We start from the raw sequence: 18,846 nt of genomic DNA, 5'->3' as shown, positions 1-18,846 counted from the left end.
GTTTACAGTCTTTATGCTATGTTAGCGCACCGGCTGCTGACTTAGCTAATAAGCGTGTCTTTTAAAGTAAAACAATTGAAGCCCTTTGCCTGGTGGAGCTTCTGGTGGAGCTTCTGGGAGGAAGTGATGTGTCTTTACAAACGTTCTCGTACTCTGTTGCTCTTTTGTTTCCATCACTATAACTGTTTTCCCAAAGTGAGCGTGCATCAGCACGGCGAGGACATGAATCTGCTGTCGTCGGGGGGGCTCCACTGTTACTGCGTTTCAGGGAAAATGCCAAATGCTGTTTTGGGTTCACTTTTTAACTGAGCATGTGCACGTGAGAGTGCGAGCGAGCTAGTTCCATCATGCAACTTAAATGTTTACATTAATACAGAAACCGACCCTCCTCCCCGGGGACGGATGCGGGGGTGGGAGGAAATGCAGAAAGAAGGACGTTTGGAGGAAAACATTTAAGGATGGGGGTCAGAGGGGTTCAAGCGCTATCAGACTGCTTGATGGCTTTCCTTTGTAAGAACTAAGAAACCTCCTCGTGCACGTTCAGAATTGCAGACACGTCCGATGAAATGTGATTCCTAGAATTTGGAGGATCCAGAAACACTCGTGTGACCCAGAGATGATAGTTTACTGATGATACAGCAGATTGTACTTGTGTACATTACATTTATTCAACTTGATGGACTTAACTAGAGCTAATGCATGAATGAGATGACACCGATGTGTGTGTGTGTGTGTGTGTGTGTGTGTGTGTGTGTGTGTGTGTGTGTGTGTGTTGACAGTGAGGAGGACACCTACGTTGGCTACCTGCCTCTGGCTCATGTACTGGAGCTCAGCGCGGAGCTGGTTTGTGTTTCTCACGGCTGCAGGATCGGTTATTCTTCACCTCAGACTCTCGCTGACCAGGTAACCTAAGCCTGAAACTGTTTTTGCATTTCATCATAAACTTAATGTTCTCTTTGCAATCATTTAGATTTTCTTTTGGCAAATTAGATTGCCCTAGATACTGATACCGATACTGAAACCATATCTGTGTAACTCATTTTTGACTTTGTGTGGCTGCTTGTGTTAAGACAATTATTAATGCCAATTCTTTTAAGCAGCTTGGATTATTTTGCTTATTTTTTCCGCCTCAAGTCGTCCAAGATCAAAGGAGGAAGCAAAGGAGACACCAGCGTCCTGCAGCCCACGCTGATGGCAGCTGTCCCGGTACGTTACAACAGAATAATGTTTGAGAAGCATTAACCTTTACAGCGTCTCTCATCGAGTCCCGTCTGTGTGAGAGTCTCGAACTTCACTCTGTCTTTGTTCTTCGTCTAAAGATCAGCAGTGACGAGTGAGGGGACGATATAGGATTTCCGAATAAATCACAATAAGTTGATCGTGGTGATCTTCTGTTAAGGCCCTGTCACATATCCGTATGACAGAAACGTATGCCGGCGCATACGAAATATCGGCAATAGGTTGATATAAATGAAGGGTAAGTTGTGATCGTTTGAAGGACGCAGACGACACGCCGATCACGCCAGACACACGGCCCTGTCACACAGCTCCGTACGGCAGAAACAAGCCGGCGTATATGAAAAGTAGCTCAAAATGTGTCAGAGTCCAAATACGTCCAACTTTTCCACAGCGGTGTTGTAGCTGACGTATACATAACGAATACATAACGAATTATTATACATATGTCAAACATTGATAGCGTATCACTTACTTATTTAAAACTTATCAGAGCGTCTGGACAACGCAGCTGGAAAAGTGTCATCTGGTTCACGTCATGCTGATGCTGGAGAACGGCTAGAATGCTGAACGCTAGCTGTACGTAGAAACACGTGTAATAAGTTACTCCGTCGTCAGGCATCATCTTAACATCGGGTAGGAATAGGGTATCCACTTGCTATCAATAAAGTGGCTGTAGGGTTCACCGTCAGCCAACGTAGCCTATATCTAACGTACCGCTAACGTGGTCACGTAGGTATTCATGTCGGTATTCACGTACTATATTTACGTAGTAAGTATTCACATACTATATTTACGTAGGTATTTACGTAGGTAAGTATTCACGTACTATATTTACGTCGGTAAGTATTCACGTACTATATTTACGTAGGTAAGTATTCACGTACTATATTTACGTAGGTAAGTATTCATGTACTATATTTACGTAGGTAAGTATTCACGTACGTATTCCGTACTCACGTATGTCTAACGTAACGTAACGTCTGCATATCTTATGAAGCACACGTCGGGTACGTCCGGTAATTTTGAACATGCTCACAACATCAGCGTTCAACAACGCACCCCAGCGTAACACCGCCTGCTCTTAGCGAATACTACTTATACCTTACCTTATATCAACGTACACCAGCGTGTTGCCGATATTGTTGTATACGTTATGCATTCGTTGGGTATTCGTCTGATACATTTTGTATTCGGAAGTGATACTCTATCAATAGGTTAGACATGTGTATCTGTATACGTTCACTTTTCTGATCCGATGAAAAGTTGGACGTATTTGGACTCTGACTAATGTTCGTATTCGCACGTTTCTGTCGTACGGAGACGTGTGACCGGCCTTTATCGGGGGAATCGTGAATCTGCTCATGAATAACTTGAAAGTCTAGAGATTTATTTTTAAATGTCTCCTTTATTCATGCATTTATGATTACCTTATTTAAGATCGTTTGCTTTTCACACAGTTGGATGATTATCGGGATTATATCGTGAATCTCAATTATTATTTATCCAGGATATTCCTGACATGAAACTTCATACGGTCGCCTGCCAAGCAGTGGATGTCTGTGGACTCTGTTCGTCATCACTAAACAATGTTAGACGCCCAACGGCTACACTTCATATTTAAGTTTTGCTAGTCCTGCTCGTCTTTGATGTATGTTTGAGTGATTCATCCATTCCAGCAGGACGAGCTTTACTTAAAAGCGAGCGTGGCTGTATTTATTTTATGAAATGAAAGACAGACACAGTGGAGCATTTAGCAGGTGAAGAGATGGTGGAGACCAAAACAGAGCTGAAAGGAGAGCGAATGGCAAGGAAATGTATTTGTAAAGCACCTTTCAACAACACCACAATTTAAAGTACTTTATATATAATCCCCGGGGGGGGGGGGAATTAGGTAGTTAGTGTCGTGTTTGCAACTTGTTTCTGCTGTAAATATAAGATTTGTGTGGTATTCCTTTATTGTTCGCTACTCTAGTTAGTCAGCGAGCAATAGATATAAAGTTCACAAGTTTTCTACACTTAATATTAGCGCTGGATATACTCAAAATAACCCCGTTAAGTAGAATCGAAACAATACCTGCATTCGATCCCTTTTGTACCGACTATTTGTATGTTTTGCTTGCAGCCAATCACAGCAAGCGTTCTTCAAATGAATGCGACGTGTGATTTTCCCACGACCACAGCAGCTACACGCCGTACAGTCGGAGGCGTGGTGAAGTGGAGCGCGGTGTATTTCAAGGAGTTATTGATTAAATGTTTGAATAATTAGAAAACCTTCGTCATGTGTTTGTGTAAAATAGATTTGGATGTGGCGGAGCGCTGGTGGCATTTCACGCAACTGAGCGCTTTGGTTGACGTGATGGAAATACAATGACGCACTCTCTTGGTATCGGGATTCATTTTTAAAACGATACACAGCATCAGAAACCAGGAAGCTGTTCCCCATGCATCAAGTGGCTTCCTGAATAAAGTCTACAGAGTTATAATCCTCACAACTCGCTCTACACACGTAGACGACAGAACTGAAGAAATCTGAAATGACTAATCCCACGACAGGAGATTATATCCCCATTGCTCTTGTTGGCTAGACTGTGCGCCGGCTAGTTTGGAGACAATACGCCCTCGCCGCTGTATTCTCTCCCTCGCTCTCTCTCACACCATGAGCTCCCCCCTCCCCCCTCTCCCAGTGGTCGTAGTGTAAAGGGCAGAGGGCCCCAGTGTCTGGAACCATTCACAGCTGTAAACAGAACGTGAGAAAGCCCCATGTGGTTATCCCCACGACACACACTCATACACACTAACACACATACTCACACACACACATACAAATTGTTTGCTGTGATATGACAACGAGGCTGCTGCATGAATCCTGCGTCGACTTCCTCTCTCACTAAAGCTTCACCCACAAACACACACAACTCTAAAAGGGACCAGCTGGTTGTTATTTAACTATGAGTCCTAACTATTAACTGCTTCTGATCAATGGGTTTCATTTCATCCTTTTGTTGGTAGGAAACACAAGTTCGGCATGCAACAGTGTCCTAGCCAAGAAACTAAAATGATCCCATTTCCTTTGATATTCGTGTTCCCAGCACAGTCCAGTCTCTGACTAAGAAGTCCAAGCCAAACGCACGAACCCACTTTATTCTACAAGCACCAGCCAGACTGATAACTGAGTTACTGAGAGGCCGGGGAAGTTATTCATCACGCTGCAAAACCAAAACAGCTAAAAAGAGATGAAGTGTTGCACTTGAACGAACACTAATGGTGCTCTGCGTCTGCTGGATGTTTAAGTAGACAATAGTTTGCAAACGTTTTAGCATTTTAACCCTTTAAGAGCTGGTGATATGTGGTCTTTCAGTTGGTTTTCTGCCCCCTGGTGGCCAAATGTTGATAAATGCAAAGTCAACGAGTTCTTTTCCAATTTCACAGAATGTTGCTAGAATCACTTTTTCTGTCAGTTGTTCTTTAAGCAAACAATCAGTCAAACTAAACGATGCATTCACACATATGCACCTTATATCATGCCTCACAATGTAGGGGGAAAAAGTTCACTGCAATTCTTTTCCACTCTTGTGGATTCCCTCGGTTTTGAAGGTCACTTGTGGCGAGTAATCCATTGGGGAAGACTTGCTGTTATGCAACTATATTTAAGAGCATGTGTGTTCCTTGTTGTACTAATTTGATCCTCTGGACTCTGGTATTAAGAGAAAGTTGTTGGGCCTCTTAAATGTTACCATAAACCATATACAAATGATGCAAAAGTGGGAAACATTATAGAAATACTAAAGAAAGAAAGAAAGCCCTAAATATAAAATATATTCCAAATATCTTTTGGTTTTGACCTCAAGTATGAATATGCCCGGTGCTTCGGTTTGATCAGACTCTCCACTGCCAGCTGTCAGAGCTCCTTAGGAGCTGCAATGCAACGATGCTGCAGCTCATATCTCTCAAACTTGTTTATATCACCAGGGGGATACAGAGAAGGACAGAAACAGGACTTTCTGTCCAACATTTATCTAAATCTCTCATTGTGTCTGGCTGTGTCTTTCTCTACATTTGCAATGCATCTGTGATTTGTCCCTCTTCATCTTATCTCCTACTCTTTGTCTTCCTCACTCTTACATATTGCCCGAGCAACCCGGGTTTGAAAAGTGAAGCCAATGCGGAAATGTCTTAAACCAGTATTCCCTCTAACATCCAGCAGGGGGCGACTCCTCTTGAGTCAGATTGTATAGAAGTCTATAAGAAAATTACCCGACTTCTCACTTGATTTATCACCTCAGTAAACATTTTCTTAAAGAGTTTATGATCTCAATCTGTAGTTTAAAGTCTTCCTTAATACAGTTGTGATGTTCATTTAGTAACTTATGGTCCCATTTAGAGTGAAATAACCAATAAAGCAGTGTCTGCTTTACAACACGATGTTGATTTGGGTGTCATCTTACAACTTAAACTAGTTTCAGTTCAACATTTTGGTCGCCTAAAGAGGTCTTGTTCAGCGTTCGGTTGTACTCAGCTTCATCCTCGTCTAAACAGTGTTACTTCTGGTTCCGAATAAATGCCAAACTCGGGGTGTCAGAATGGTAATCCACAAACCAATGGGTGACATATATATTATATACAGTCTATGATATTTTCCCTGCTCTTTCTCTTATTTATGAATTTAGTTTCAGCCTGTATCTCATCACTTGTCACTTTTCCTGGTTCCAGGAGATCATGGACCGTATCTATAAGAACGTGATTACTAAGGTGGAGGAGATGAACTGTGTCCAGCGAACTCTCTTCATTCTGGCATACAACTACAAACTGGAGCAGCTCTCCAAAGGATACAGCACACCTCTATGTGACAAGTGTGTAGAAGAGTCGTTACAGTGGCAAGAGTTATAAGAAGCTCTTCATCTTATTCTCATGTTCACACACCACCTGCCCCTTCTCCCCCTGTTCTCCATCCAGGCTGGTGTTCAGGAAGGTTCGCTCTCTACTAGGAGGTCGGACGCGAGTGTTGTTATCGGGTGGAGCGCCGCTCTCCGCCGCCACGCAGCGCTTCATGAATGTGTGTTTCTGCTGCCCGGTGGGTCAGGGATACGGCCTGACAGAGACCTGCGGTGCTGGAAGCATTAGCGAGCGTAAGCAGGAACGAAAAAATAATAATAATAATTTAAGTATTCAGGAATATCTAACCAATAGATAAACTAATAACATTCCCATCAGCTGTACCGGTTAGTTCTAATTAGCAAATGTTAGCATTTAGCTCTAGCCCTGGTGAGCGGAGGTGCTAGCGTGGCGTTCAGCGTTGCCTGATGTACGATAATTCTCATATTTGTACGATAATTTGACAATTTTGTTGCAAATTCATTTAGTTGTAGTTTTTAGACTGCGCTCTCTTATTTGAACTAAATTCCATAATCAAAATATGGATCCTACCAGATCTTACGTCTGTGTTTACACATCGGCTGTCGTTCTCGCTCCCATTTCAGGAGAAGAGACTTTGTAAAAGTATACATTCACACCTCTCTGTTCTCACGGTTATGACTTGCGTACGATCATTTTCCTCAAAATACGATCATTTTAAGGCTCTGATACGATAGCTTAACATTTTCCTAGACTTCTAGTCTTTTACCTGCAGTAATGTATCAGCAGCAACAAATGCAATTAAAAGTAGCAATTTGCTCCAAATTAAGATTCATTCTGGAAAAGTTAAACAGTTTTGAGACATTGTGGGAGGTTATGTGAAAGAAAAAATGGAGTTTCCACAAATTGCAAGTTGCGATAAAAGCAGAGGGAGGACACGGAGATGGAAAGATAATCTTACAGCCGGGACAGGAAAATAAAGAGTAGATATATCGTGCATGGGCTGTACTTACTGTTCTGAAAAGGAACACTAGTTATCACCATATCTTTAGCCTGTTTTGAAACTGTTGAAATGAAGGGATGTGAACATTATTTTAAATAAATACAAATGATTTTCTCCCCAGAAATAATGAGCATGAACGATGCCTCTCTCATATCTGTGGCGGTAATGGTCCCAACAAACAGATTTGAACTTCGTGGCTTCTCTATTGGCTTTCATTGCCAACACATTTGAAACACTCCGAGCCTTTTCCCAGGCACACTTGGCCCGCAGAGCGGCCCGCTGCCCGTCACTCTGCGCTGCGGTCACGTGTCACAGAAACACATGTTCTGTGGACGTTCCTTTGGGATGGGGTTTCCATGGCGAGGGAACAAGTGAGGTCGTGTTGCTATGGTAACAAATGTGGTGAGCTGATGCTGGTGTGCTTCCTGATCACGTGTGTTGTCTGTTCTAGTGTGGGATTACAGCACCGGGAGAGTGGGGGGGCCGCTGGTCTGCTGTGAGATGAAGCTCAAAGACTGGGTGGAGGGTGAGTGACACACACACACACACACACACACACACACACACGCGATGAATTGATCGTGTTAATGATTCCTCGCTGTAGCGAGTCCTTGTAAGGAATCGTCTCTTCCTTCCACTCCTGTACAACTTTCATGTTTCCACGCCAGGGATCATAACTCATTGTTATTGCGCTCAGTTAAATCCTGATACTTCTCAGGTTGAGTTTATTGCCTGCTCGGCTTGCAGAGTAAACACGCCGTCAGGCTTCTATCTCCACATGTCGTCCAGAATCGAGAGAACTTTTAGTTTCATCGCGTTGTCATCTGCAATCTGCTGAGTTTGAACGCTGCTTTCAGGTGGTTACCGCAGCACCGACAAGCCAAATCCAAGAGGAGAGATTCTGATCGGCGGACCCAACGTCACCATGGGATACTACAAGAGCGAGGCCAACAAAGAAGAAGATTTCTTTGTGGACGAGAACGGCCAGCGGTGGTTCTGCACGGGAGACATCGGAGAGTTTCACCAAGACGGCTGCCTCAAGATAATTGGTGAGGAGAAGTGTAACGTAAAACAAAGGTGCACACATTGTTCCCCAGGTTCCTGGATTCTTTCCTCTCTCCTCCACTTCCATCAGTCTGCCACGAGGCCTCAACAGATCCTACCTCACGCCTTTACTGTTGTCTAGATGTCGCTGCTCAGATAAACACAGCTTCTTCCTCCTTCTGTTCATGAAATGCAAACATATCCACACTTACAGACGTGCACGTGGAAATACACATTGTTACAGGACGCTGTCTCTGCTGCGTTTCCAGATCGTAAGAAAGACTTGGTGAAGCTGCAGGCAGGAGAGTACGTCTCCGTTGGGGAAGGTGGAGGCCATGTTGAAGAACTGCTCTCTGGTCGACAACATCTGTGCCTATGCCAACAGGTGTGTGTGTGTGTGTGTGTGTTAGCGTATATATTAATTAAATATACAATAGTTTGAGGTAGCAAACACATATCCAATTAAACTTCCTCTTTTCGTGCGTCGGTCAACGTTCAGTCGTTCACAGGTAATGTTAAGATCATCGTCACACGACAGCCAATGGGGTTCATAGATTACATTTCGCCTCTTTTTCCCTCCACACGGACCGTTTGTCTGCAGAACAAACACTAGTCGCGGTGCCTACAGGTCCTGCATTCATATGCCGATATCTGTTCATAGAGATCCATTATAAAGTGATTCTATCCTCAGGCTCGCTGTACGAGGATCTCAGCTTCTCCTCCTTTACTTACTAAATGTTGAAACATCACATAACAACTACAAGACTCCCAGTAATGTGAAGGTGGTGACAAGCCCACAGAGAAGTCTAACCAACACATTACAGTTCATTTACAGACTTACAATAAGTGCACAACTCTGCAGCCAAGCTTTTCTTTGGGTTCTACAGTTTACCAATCACACAACAGTTCAGCCTCACCTCTCAGCTACCTCATCTACCCCAGCCCTGTTTCTATCAACAGCTGCTGCTTTAAGCAAAGAGCCAGAGAGCCGACCGCTCACTGAAGGGGTTTTTCACAATTTCCAGTGACATTGACAGCGAAGAGCTTTCTCCTGATAAAGGCTGCTGCGTGACAATAACCATCACATGACAGCAATGCATCAGTCAGCTACTACATCTGATAAATATCTTATGAGTCACAGGGACTCCATGTACACAGCAGCATCCTGGTTAAGTTTGTTAAACATTAAAGGTGCCCTGTGGAGTTGTTCCCATGCACGAGCACGCATGTGACAAGATGCACTTTCCTGCCAATGGTTTCCCACTAGTGCATTTGATCTACAGGTGGCAGTAATGCGCCAAGACAACGCAGAGAAGAAGACTTCTAGCATGGACATGGATGTAAAAAATCAGCTTTGCAAATGTTTTATGAGGCAGATAATGTCAGGGATACTTTAACTCAGGGGTGCATTGTTTCCATTTCCTTTTATGGGTAAATATCTGACTTGGTGAAGAGTTGTGCACGTGTGCGCTGCTTCCCCTGCAGAACACTCACTCGCTAGGATACACACAAAGACATGTGCCACCTAATGTCACTTTAACATCCCTCCTGTCGTCCACTCTCCTCCCGCCATGCAGTGAAGAGACGTACGTCATTGGCTTCGTGGTGCCCAATCAGAAGCAGTTGCTGGCTCTGGCTGACCAGTACGGTATCCGAGGCTCCCGCCTGGAGCTGTGCAACAGTAAGGCCGTGGAGGAGCTGGTGCTCAAGCTCATCACTGAGGCTGCTATAGAAGGTGAGAAGAAGTGTTGCCGTCAGTGTTTCCCATACATGGATCTGTGTGTAGCGCTCGCTCACAAACACATGAACTGCTCTTCAACAGAGAACAGAGTTCACAACTGGTGTCATGATGCATGTGAGGAGCCTAGGATAGCTAGAAGTTAATGTTAGAATAAAGCTGCTGGTCAGAAAAGTAATCGCCAACTATTTTGATAATCGTTAAAGTAATTTTCATGCAAAAATGTCTTAAAATTCTGTTTTCAGCCTCTCTAATGTGGAGATGTTGTTTTATATCATATTAAAGTGAATATCTGTGGGACAAAACAAGACTGAGAAACTATTTCCACTATTTTCTGACACACACACACACTCACACACACACACACACACACACACACACACACACACACACACACACACACACACACACACACACTCACACACACTCACACACACACACACACACACACACACTCACTCACACTCACTCACACACACACACACACCTACCACCATGCACAGCGTGGGAAACACTGACGCATGTTGTAACTTCTTAGGGTTGAGCTACGAGTTAATCTTTCGTCATCTCTTCCATCACAGCCAAGCTCGAGCGCTTTGAGATCCCTCGCAAGGTCCGTCTGAGCCCGGACCCGTGGACTCCTGAGACTGGATTAGTGACGGACGCATTCAAGCTCAAACGCAAGGAGCTGAAAACACATTACCAGGGCGACATCGAGAGAATGTACGGCGGGAAATAAGAACGAGGAGCAGCGCAGCATTGTTCGTCCTTTCAAAGCACAGACCAACACTCCCTGTAGCCCCTCACTGCTCCCTCCTGTCCCTCCCCATGAACATAAGAGCCATCGTGATTGCTGGTGAAGCTCAACAGAAAGAAGGTTAAGTACACGGTGTTACCAATCCCACCATGGAAGAGGCTTTTACTTGAGTTTGTGATATAAGAGAACCCTGTCCCCTCGTGTACCCAGGTGTGTGACCCCTTCGTGGGGATCTTTATTGTTCCAGATGTGAGTTATGAAACAGATGTTATTAGTGTTATCTAATGTTGTCTGTTGAACTCCTGAGTGCCACAGCAGACTCAGGTCGGGGCGGACACTGAGTCGGTTCATTTTGATCCTCTTCTTTTGAACTTAAAGGTTTAACTTCTTCCTGCCGGTCAGGAGACGCTTCAGTCTGAGTTCTGTCGCTGCTTTATTTTGCCTCCCACCCAGTCGGACTTCGACTCCCACGGTCAGCACATCTCGTTACCAAGAAGCACAAAGTCATTTGAGGGCGAACGAGAGCAGCTCGGTAACGGCTGAAGTCATATCTGGTGGAACAAAGTTCATCAACATTAAGGCCTTTGTCCTTTTTGGGGGGGAAATGACAAGAATTGCACTCAATAGTCTTATTTAAAAAGAAAGGCAGTTGTTTAGTCTGCTGCCTGCAGTGATGGAGTATCTTTCTTACAGAACACTTTGTGCACATGTACTACAGATGAAATGTGTAATCATTGTCATAGTGGATAAATCATCCGTGCAATATGAGAGCGTCTCACTTCTGTCCAAATAAGGCGGTTGATTCCAGATGGGACATAAGAAACTCTCAATGTGCGCGCGAAGGTTGAAGAATGAGAGACGTCTGTGATTTGTTCTGCGGGATCGTCGACCAGCTGAAAGTTGCACAAGTGTGCGGCTCATTAAGTCCGCACTCGGCACAAACGTGGCCCCCGCATCCCTCACACCGACACCCGTCGCCTTCTCTCGCCTTTCTAACTCCCGGCTGATTCTTTCCTGTGACGTTTCTCCCTAAGTGTACATATGTGTGTGTGGAGCTGTGATCAGCAGGTGTACCGCCTGCTTTAGTGTAAGCTTTATTATCAAAGGCCTGTTTTGGAGCTCCCCCCCCTCGCTGTAACATAAGTTCATCCTATTTATCTGCCTTGTGAAGAATACCCAGGTGAAGTCAATAAAGATTGTGTTTGGTCTACATGCAGGAGTATGTTATTGTTTGAAAGAGTAAAGAGTTGGAGGTGTTAAGAGCTTTGACACCATGACGTGTTCCCGTCTGCCTGCTGAGCAGAGTAATGATCCAGTCACGCTCAACACTTCACACGGAGACGCACACCGCAGGCTCAGACGGATCCTCGCCGAGCGTTCAGTCACACTCATTAAATGACATTTGTGAAAGAAAAGGAGCCCCCCCCTCTGACGATATCCAGTCTCATATCGATGTAACGTTGACATACTGCTCGAGCCTTCGTAGAACTTTGAGCTCCTCAGAATACTAACTTTACTCCTTTAAACTTCTAACCGTCAGATGTTTTAGAACAAAAGCAAAGATTAAGGCGATCCCGGTACACTTAATGATACTGTTCTTAAGTACAAGTACAACTTTTAGCCGCGTGTACTTAAATCATTACGTTTTAACACCAACAGCACGCTTAAAGAAATAAAACATTTGTTTGTTGCTTTGGGAACCACAACAGCACAACGCTGCTCACACGTGCACTTCATAAAGTAATATATAACAACACATCAGTTTCACTTTCTGCTGTAACACTTGTGTACGTTGATACGCAGGATTTTGAATGCAGAGCTTCTACTTGCAGTGGTTGAAGTGATACTGAACAGGATGTGAGTGTTAGACTTGTGTTGCAGGATTGTACTCAGTCTGCAGGTTTGATGAGGGAATTATAAACTCTGATTGAGTGACTCACTTTTCTATCACCAGTTTCTAAACTGTTGTCCTTGAATGTATTTTTCCATCACATCCCCTCGGGCCTCTTTCTGTTGGCCTCTCTTTACTTACTGAGTCTGATATACTCATGGGCATTTGATGATTTCATTAGAACCCCCTACAGACGTGAATGAAAGATTCTCAGTTTATATTCCCTTCTTCATTTTGAACACACGGTGCCTTCAGGGCCTCCACAGCCACAGGAATCATCTTACAATCAGTCCCCGTCATGTGACTCATGACACTCCAGCGTCTCTGTATAAATAACTTCACGTTTAGCGGTGCTGCCCAACTCCAGACGAGCTGCAGGAAGACACCAGAGCAGAGCTTCAGCTTGGTGAGGAGACCGTTTATATTCATTTGTTATTGTTTATTTATTGTTAAGTTATATATAAACTCTAATTATTTACTGGGAACTTTTTCTAAATGACACAAAATGTACAGAAATGGCAAATTAAAAGATAAGAAATGTTAAATTAAGAATATATTAAGAACGAGACGTTGTTTATTAAAGTATCAAGATTGAAACTTAATGAACTTTTTTTAAACATTAAACTTTATGCACTGAATGTCATTTATCTATTTTGCTCTCCATTGCAATAACTTTGTAAAGCAAGTTCACTTTTTAAGACCTTTGAAGTTGCATTTCTTTAATGCAATAAACTGTAACCTGTATGTCACGTGCAAAGTGAAGCATTGATCAGCATCTCTTCATTTGAATGACGTCAGGGTTAAAGTATAGCACGTTCACTTTTTACCCAAATGCACTCTGGGGAAATGTCATCATTCGTCACAAATGAAGAGATTGAAAACATCATAGTTGTGGGTGTATCATGATGACGGAACACGTGGGGTGTTACGTCACTTGTACAGCTCACTGAGAACTTATCCTTGTGCGTAAAACGTGCGTAAAGGTGAAAACCCCTCATAGTTATGGATGTGTTTCTCTATCTTTTCAGCGCACTTTCTAGGTCCTCCTCGTCGGCTGCACAGAAACAAATGGAGCACGTGGAAAACTCCACAGCGTCCCCCAAAGTGCTCACGCAGAGCACCGCGCACTCCCAGGCGGACACAAGCAACGGGAACGCGTTCCTGTACATATTAATAGTCATGTCTTTCTACGGAATCTTCCTCTGTGGTATAATGCTGGGCTACTTCCGCTCCAAAAGGAGAGAGAAGAGGAGGACCAACATCTTCACGCACCTCGTGCACGAGGAGGAGCAGCGGGAGTGGGGCGCGCTGCCAAAGAAACACAGCCTCACCTTTCCCGCCGCTGTCCCGGAGCTGCCCTCCGTGCAGGTGTCTCTGCCTTTCTGCAGTAACCACGGCAACCACTTCAGACACCTCCACTACGAGGCCGCGCCGCCGTCTCCGCTGGCGTGCACGCTGTGCACGGAGCAGAGCAGCATCAGCTCCCAGTGCTCCTCCGCGGACACGCGCTTTGCCATAGAGGAGGAGTCGGACAGCTGCGAGGCGGAGAAATCGGAGGAGCACGTGAAGGACAGCGCGGATGATTCAGGCTGAACTCAGCCCAGAAAATAAAACCCGTGTGTCCCTCCGCGGCCAAGAGGAGAAACATCCTCTGCAGAGAAGAGCAGGAAGTTCTCAGTCCGACCTTCAGCGTCTTAAATCATCATCCATAAAACAAAGTCCCAAAACATCCAGAGGTGGAAGAAGTGCTCTCATCTTTTACTGAAGTGAAAGTACCCCAGTGTAGAATATATATTATATATATATAATATTATTGAATTATAATTATTGATGCATTAATGTGTTCATCACTTTAAAGCTGCAGCTGGTGAAGGAGGAGCTCGTGCACTTCACACACACCTGGTAGCTTGTGAAGCTACAGGTTAGACAATATTTAGTGTTTCACGTGACACACACACACACACACACACACACCTTGTTTTCCTCTTCTTTAGATCTCATTTTAAATGAGGTGGTGCGAGTGAAACACATAACTAACGGTCACTTTTATGTTATATGTTGTTTTGAACTACGTGGTGGTGATATTATTAAATTCTATATAACTGTATGTATCCCTGTAAGGGCAGCTACATGCAGCAGCTCCAGCTCAACATACACACACATGGAAATAGGAAACATGACATTTAGAAGAAACTTGGGCTGTAAGCAGTGGAGATAACACACACTATTACCCCCCTCCCTGCTCACCCTCCTGACGCCACAGAAACAACTCCCTGGTCTGTGCTGATGACTCACGCTGCAGGGACGGAGAGAGAAACGTTTCTTTGGACTGAACTCGACTCTCTCGGACCAACACGGTCTCTGAGTAATGAAGCGCACCTGGAACCCACTTGAAAGATTGTCTAAAGTAAAGATGTGTTTGTTGTAGCTTCACGGTTGACGGCGTTCAGTCAGCGATGGAGGTTTAACTCAATGAAAGCAATGCACTGTACATATTGTTCGTATGTTTCCACTTCACGAGGCTTCATTTCAGACGGAGTCTTTGTAGTGTTTCAGGAAAAAATAAACGCTTATGATTGAATTCATGCCTTGGCTTGTTTTCCTGTCGTATTGGTGTTTCACCAGCGGGGGGCGCTGTTGTAGTGCTTTCTGATCGTAGTAAGGAAGATGATAAGAAGCGTTGTGACTATTATTATCACGTTATTTTTAGAGTTAGCCTACATTAGATCATTGAAACAATGCAGAATAGGTCGGATAATAACTCAATCAGCACAACCAAAGCACCATAACTCATGTTTTAGCTCAACACGTCGCTAACCCTCAATTTATTTTATTTTTTAAAACTTCTTATTGGTATTTTCTTCTTATGCAAAATATATATTTTAGCATGTAGATATATATACAGTCGTTATCATCACCCTGTCCAGGGTCACACTAATGGCAGAAAGTTATTATTATTAGTTATAAATAATAAATAACTAAATATAGATAAATATGACCAGATAAAATAATCCACAAAGCAGTGGAAGAAAGAGAAAGAAAAGGTAAATAATAAACATAACAAACGTCAATTTATAGGATGTAATTCAAAGATAATAGATACATCATCAATAGTAAATAATTAAGAAGAAAATACTGATAATAAATACATAAAATGACCAAGTATCATAAATACAACTCTGTCTCAGTGCAAGTCAAGTGTTGTACGCGGAGGATGTCGCCAGACATAAATGAATACATGATACATCTTAATGCATCGTATTCCAGCTGCACAGTATCTAATATAATATGTGTAACACGGAGACACGGCCGACTGTGCCCCAATTATGTCCCTGTGGTTCAAACTGACAGCGTGCAAACGTTTGATGCCAATTAAGGAGCCTGGAAGAGAAAAATGACTTTCCCCATTTATTAGTATTATTTTATGGTCATGCACAAAAGCAAGGACTCCATTTAAAGAGCCGTCACTGTGTGTGAGCACACGTTGAATCAATGACAGGCTGCAGCCTTTCTCTCTTCCAATAAACAGTTTCCTCGTCTGCAGATTAAAGAAGAAACAGGTTTTCTGTTCCTCTCAGGCAACGCTGTGTGTTCTGTGTGCTGCGTCACTCTCTCACACACACACACACACACACACACACACACACACACACACACACACACACACACACACACACACTATCAGCAGCCCTGCAGGCTCTCAGGCACACAACTCACTGCAGTGACAGCTCGCCACACCAACAAGTATAATGGCCTGAGGGAATACACACATAGATTTTATGACGTACATGTATCGACAGTGTAATAGCCTTTACAGGCTCGAAGGCGTCTGCAGCTGCCTGGGTGGGGGGGTGTGTGCGTGTATGAGTGAATGGAGTGAAAGGTATTTTAATTCAGCACCGTTGTAGAGACACATTTTTGCATCATCAGGCAGCCAATCAGCTACATTGTCACAAAGTATTTGTTCACAGGCTTTTATTTTGAAAGTCGTTATGCTCATTTAACTAAGCGCAGTGTAAACCAGCCTCACGTTTTAAGAGTTTAAGAAGAGCCTCAACTTTATCCCTGGATTTGGACATAAAATGAGTTTTCATTGAACATTGAATCAAAGTAGATTTAATAACAACAAAATCTCTTTAATGTCACATTTCTTAACACTGATCCAAATTAATTGCAAATATAAAACACTTGTTTATACAAATACTTCTTCACACCCTTCACTCAGTTTTAGTTTTTCCTCTCCTCTTTGTTCCTCTCGCTCTGACAGGTTGTTTGGGGATTAAAGGAAACATCCTTTTTTCAGGCCCAGTCGCAAATTCTCCAGACCTTTGAGATCTGGACTCCGACTCGCCACTCCACGACATCAACACATCAGGATGAACCAAACACCAACTTCCAGGTCTGAAAAGTGAAGCCAATGCAGAACCTGCATTCTCTGTAACGTCCAGCAGGGGGCGACTCCACTGGGTGTAAAAAGAAGTCAGATTGTATAGAAGTCTATGAGAAAATGTTTCTACTTCTCACTTTATTTATGTCTCAATCTCTGATGATGTTCATTTTGTAAATGATGTCCCATTTAGAGTAAAACAGAGGATAAAGCACCGTCTGCTTTAGGGCGGGGTCATCCAGCGCCATCATCAGGATGTTTTAAATTGTCCAACACTTTGGTTTAAACTAAATACAGCCTCAGCGATATCTTTTTGTTTAGAGTTTTTTGTCTTTGTCTTCATGATTAAACAATCCATGTTCAATCACTTAACAGTTGATGTAGTGATGTCGCCGTGTCCTATGAAGTGTATTGTTTACTAGATATTTGTAACTCTGTAGAAAGAAGCCACATGAAATCAAAAAATGCAAACTTTCCACGCAGAGATCGAGTGTGTGTGAACTAGTGTGAAAAGAAGATGTGAAGAGGGAGACACGTCTGCTCCTCTCCCTCGCTGTCTTCCGGACGCTTCACACAGATACCCACTGTATAATTCATGTACAACAAACACACACAACCACACAGTGAACCATTCATGTATTATCAACAATTAAGTTGGGGGGGGGGGTACTGTTATGGTGCAACAACAGCTGTGTCAGTGGAAGTTTTTCTCAGGAGATAGAATGAGGAAGAGTAAGCGGGGTGAGAATAAGAAGCAGATGTGATGCATGGAGCGTCTCCTGCACCGTGAAGCAGGATGTTTGTCATTAGTGTCCCCCCCTGTGGGGGTCGGTGGTGGGGCCTGTGTCCCGCCTCGGGCCTCACACATACATGAGTGTGGACGGGAGTCCCGACGTCCACCCTCCCTTCTGTCTCCTCGTTAAACTTCTTTTCATTAACTTGAAATTGCCACATTGATCACATTCCCTAAAAGTATAATTCCAAAAGCTTTTGACATTACCAAAACTAAAGGTTTCATTTCAACGTCAGCGTAACATTTATCACGCTTCAAACGGCACACACACGTTAACGATAGGTCATAAAGGGGTCACTCCTCTCCAGCTCCACGGAGACTGTTTTATTAAAGCGTGACAGTTTGTTTGGTTTTTTAGATCTCTGGGATTCTTTGGTTGTTTCTTGCGACAGTAACGTTAGCTAGGCTGCTAGCGGTAGCCATCTTGCTAACGATGTTGTGGATCGATCTTCTTTATATGAAAAACAAAGGACAGAACATTAGTTATGAATGTGTCCTGTGTTGTCGGTACCTCTGACGATGGGGGGGAAGCTAGAACAGTTCTAAGAGGATACTATGTCTTAAATTCTCTTGATGTGCCATCTTTGGAAATGTAATCTATAGTTGTACTCGTTTCACACGCCTGTATTTTTCACCCGCCTTCCTTTCCCAGCGGATGGCGAGCCTTGAGAAGACGAGCTGACGCCGCTCATCGGAGCTGCATCAGTGTGCTGCTGTTGGACGCCGTGCGACCCTAATCCTATTTACTGAACTGTAGCTCGCAGCCTCTTTGCAGAGTCAGAACGCAGCCTCTGGAAGCAGTTGTGCCGCAGTGATGCTGATGAGCTTATTATAAAGAACCACAACTTTCTCTGGAGTTTCATTTCGACTCTGACCTTTGTGATCTTTATCTCACAGACTGGTGAGCGTCTCATTAAATCGTGTTGGTTTAATGCACCGTTCTGCGGAGCACGCTATAATGACTTTCACACAATCACAGGCGTCTCCAGCATTAACTCTGTGGAGACTTCACTTTGACTGAATTAATGACAATTTGGCTCAAAACAAGAGGTGTTAGTCGTACTTATGTTACAGGGTTGTGTGACTTCCTCTCTTTGAACAAACCGTCCTTCTGACTGATTTTACGTCAACAGTTCCTTATCC

General features: G+C 43.7%; 2 protein-coding genes across 2 annotated transcripts in view; both read left to right on the top strand.

The window, feature by feature from the left end:
• The window catches only part of LOC115018118 (long-chain-fatty-acid--CoA ligase 3-like), a 28,552-nt gene extending 16,708 nt beyond the window's left edge, over positions 1–11,844 (top strand). Inside the window, 10 exon segments of the mRNA XM_029446934.1 lie at positions 780–903; positions 1,135–1,206; positions 5,950–6,089; positions 6,193–6,365; positions 7,545–7,619; positions 7,951–8,142; positions 8,407–8,453; positions 8,455–8,522; positions 9,715–9,872; positions 10,457–11,844. Of these exon segments, the coding sequence (XP_029302794.1) occupies positions 780–903; positions 1,135–1,206; positions 5,950–6,089; positions 6,193–6,365; positions 7,545–7,619; positions 7,951–8,142; positions 8,407–8,453; positions 8,455–8,522; positions 9,715–9,872; positions 10,457–10,614 (1,207 nt within the window). The 3' untranslated portion in view covers positions 10,615–11,844.
• Positions 11,845–12,402: 558 nt separating this feature from the next.
• kcne4 (potassium voltage-gated channel, Isk-related family, member 4) lies at positions 12,403–15,104 on the top strand. Its single transcript, XM_029446937.1, has 2 exons — positions 12,403–12,929; positions 13,552–15,104. The coding sequence occupies exon 2, from the start codon at positions 13,592–13,594 to the stop codon at positions 14,114–14,116; it is 525 nt and encodes a 174-aa protein (XP_029302797.1). The 5' UTR covers positions 12,403–12,929; positions 13,552–13,591; the 3' UTR covers positions 14,117–15,104.
• Positions 15,105–18,846: the final 3,742 nt, after the last annotated feature.

Source organism: Cottoperca gobio, chromosome 13 (genome assembly GCF_900634415.1).
Source record: "Cottoperca gobio chromosome 13, fCotGob3.1, whole genome shotgun sequence".
Lineage (NCBI taxonomy): Eukaryota > Metazoa > Chordata > Actinopteri > Perciformes > Bovichtidae > Cottoperca > Cottoperca gobio.
This window is presented reverse-complemented; position numbering and strand designations above follow the sequence as displayed.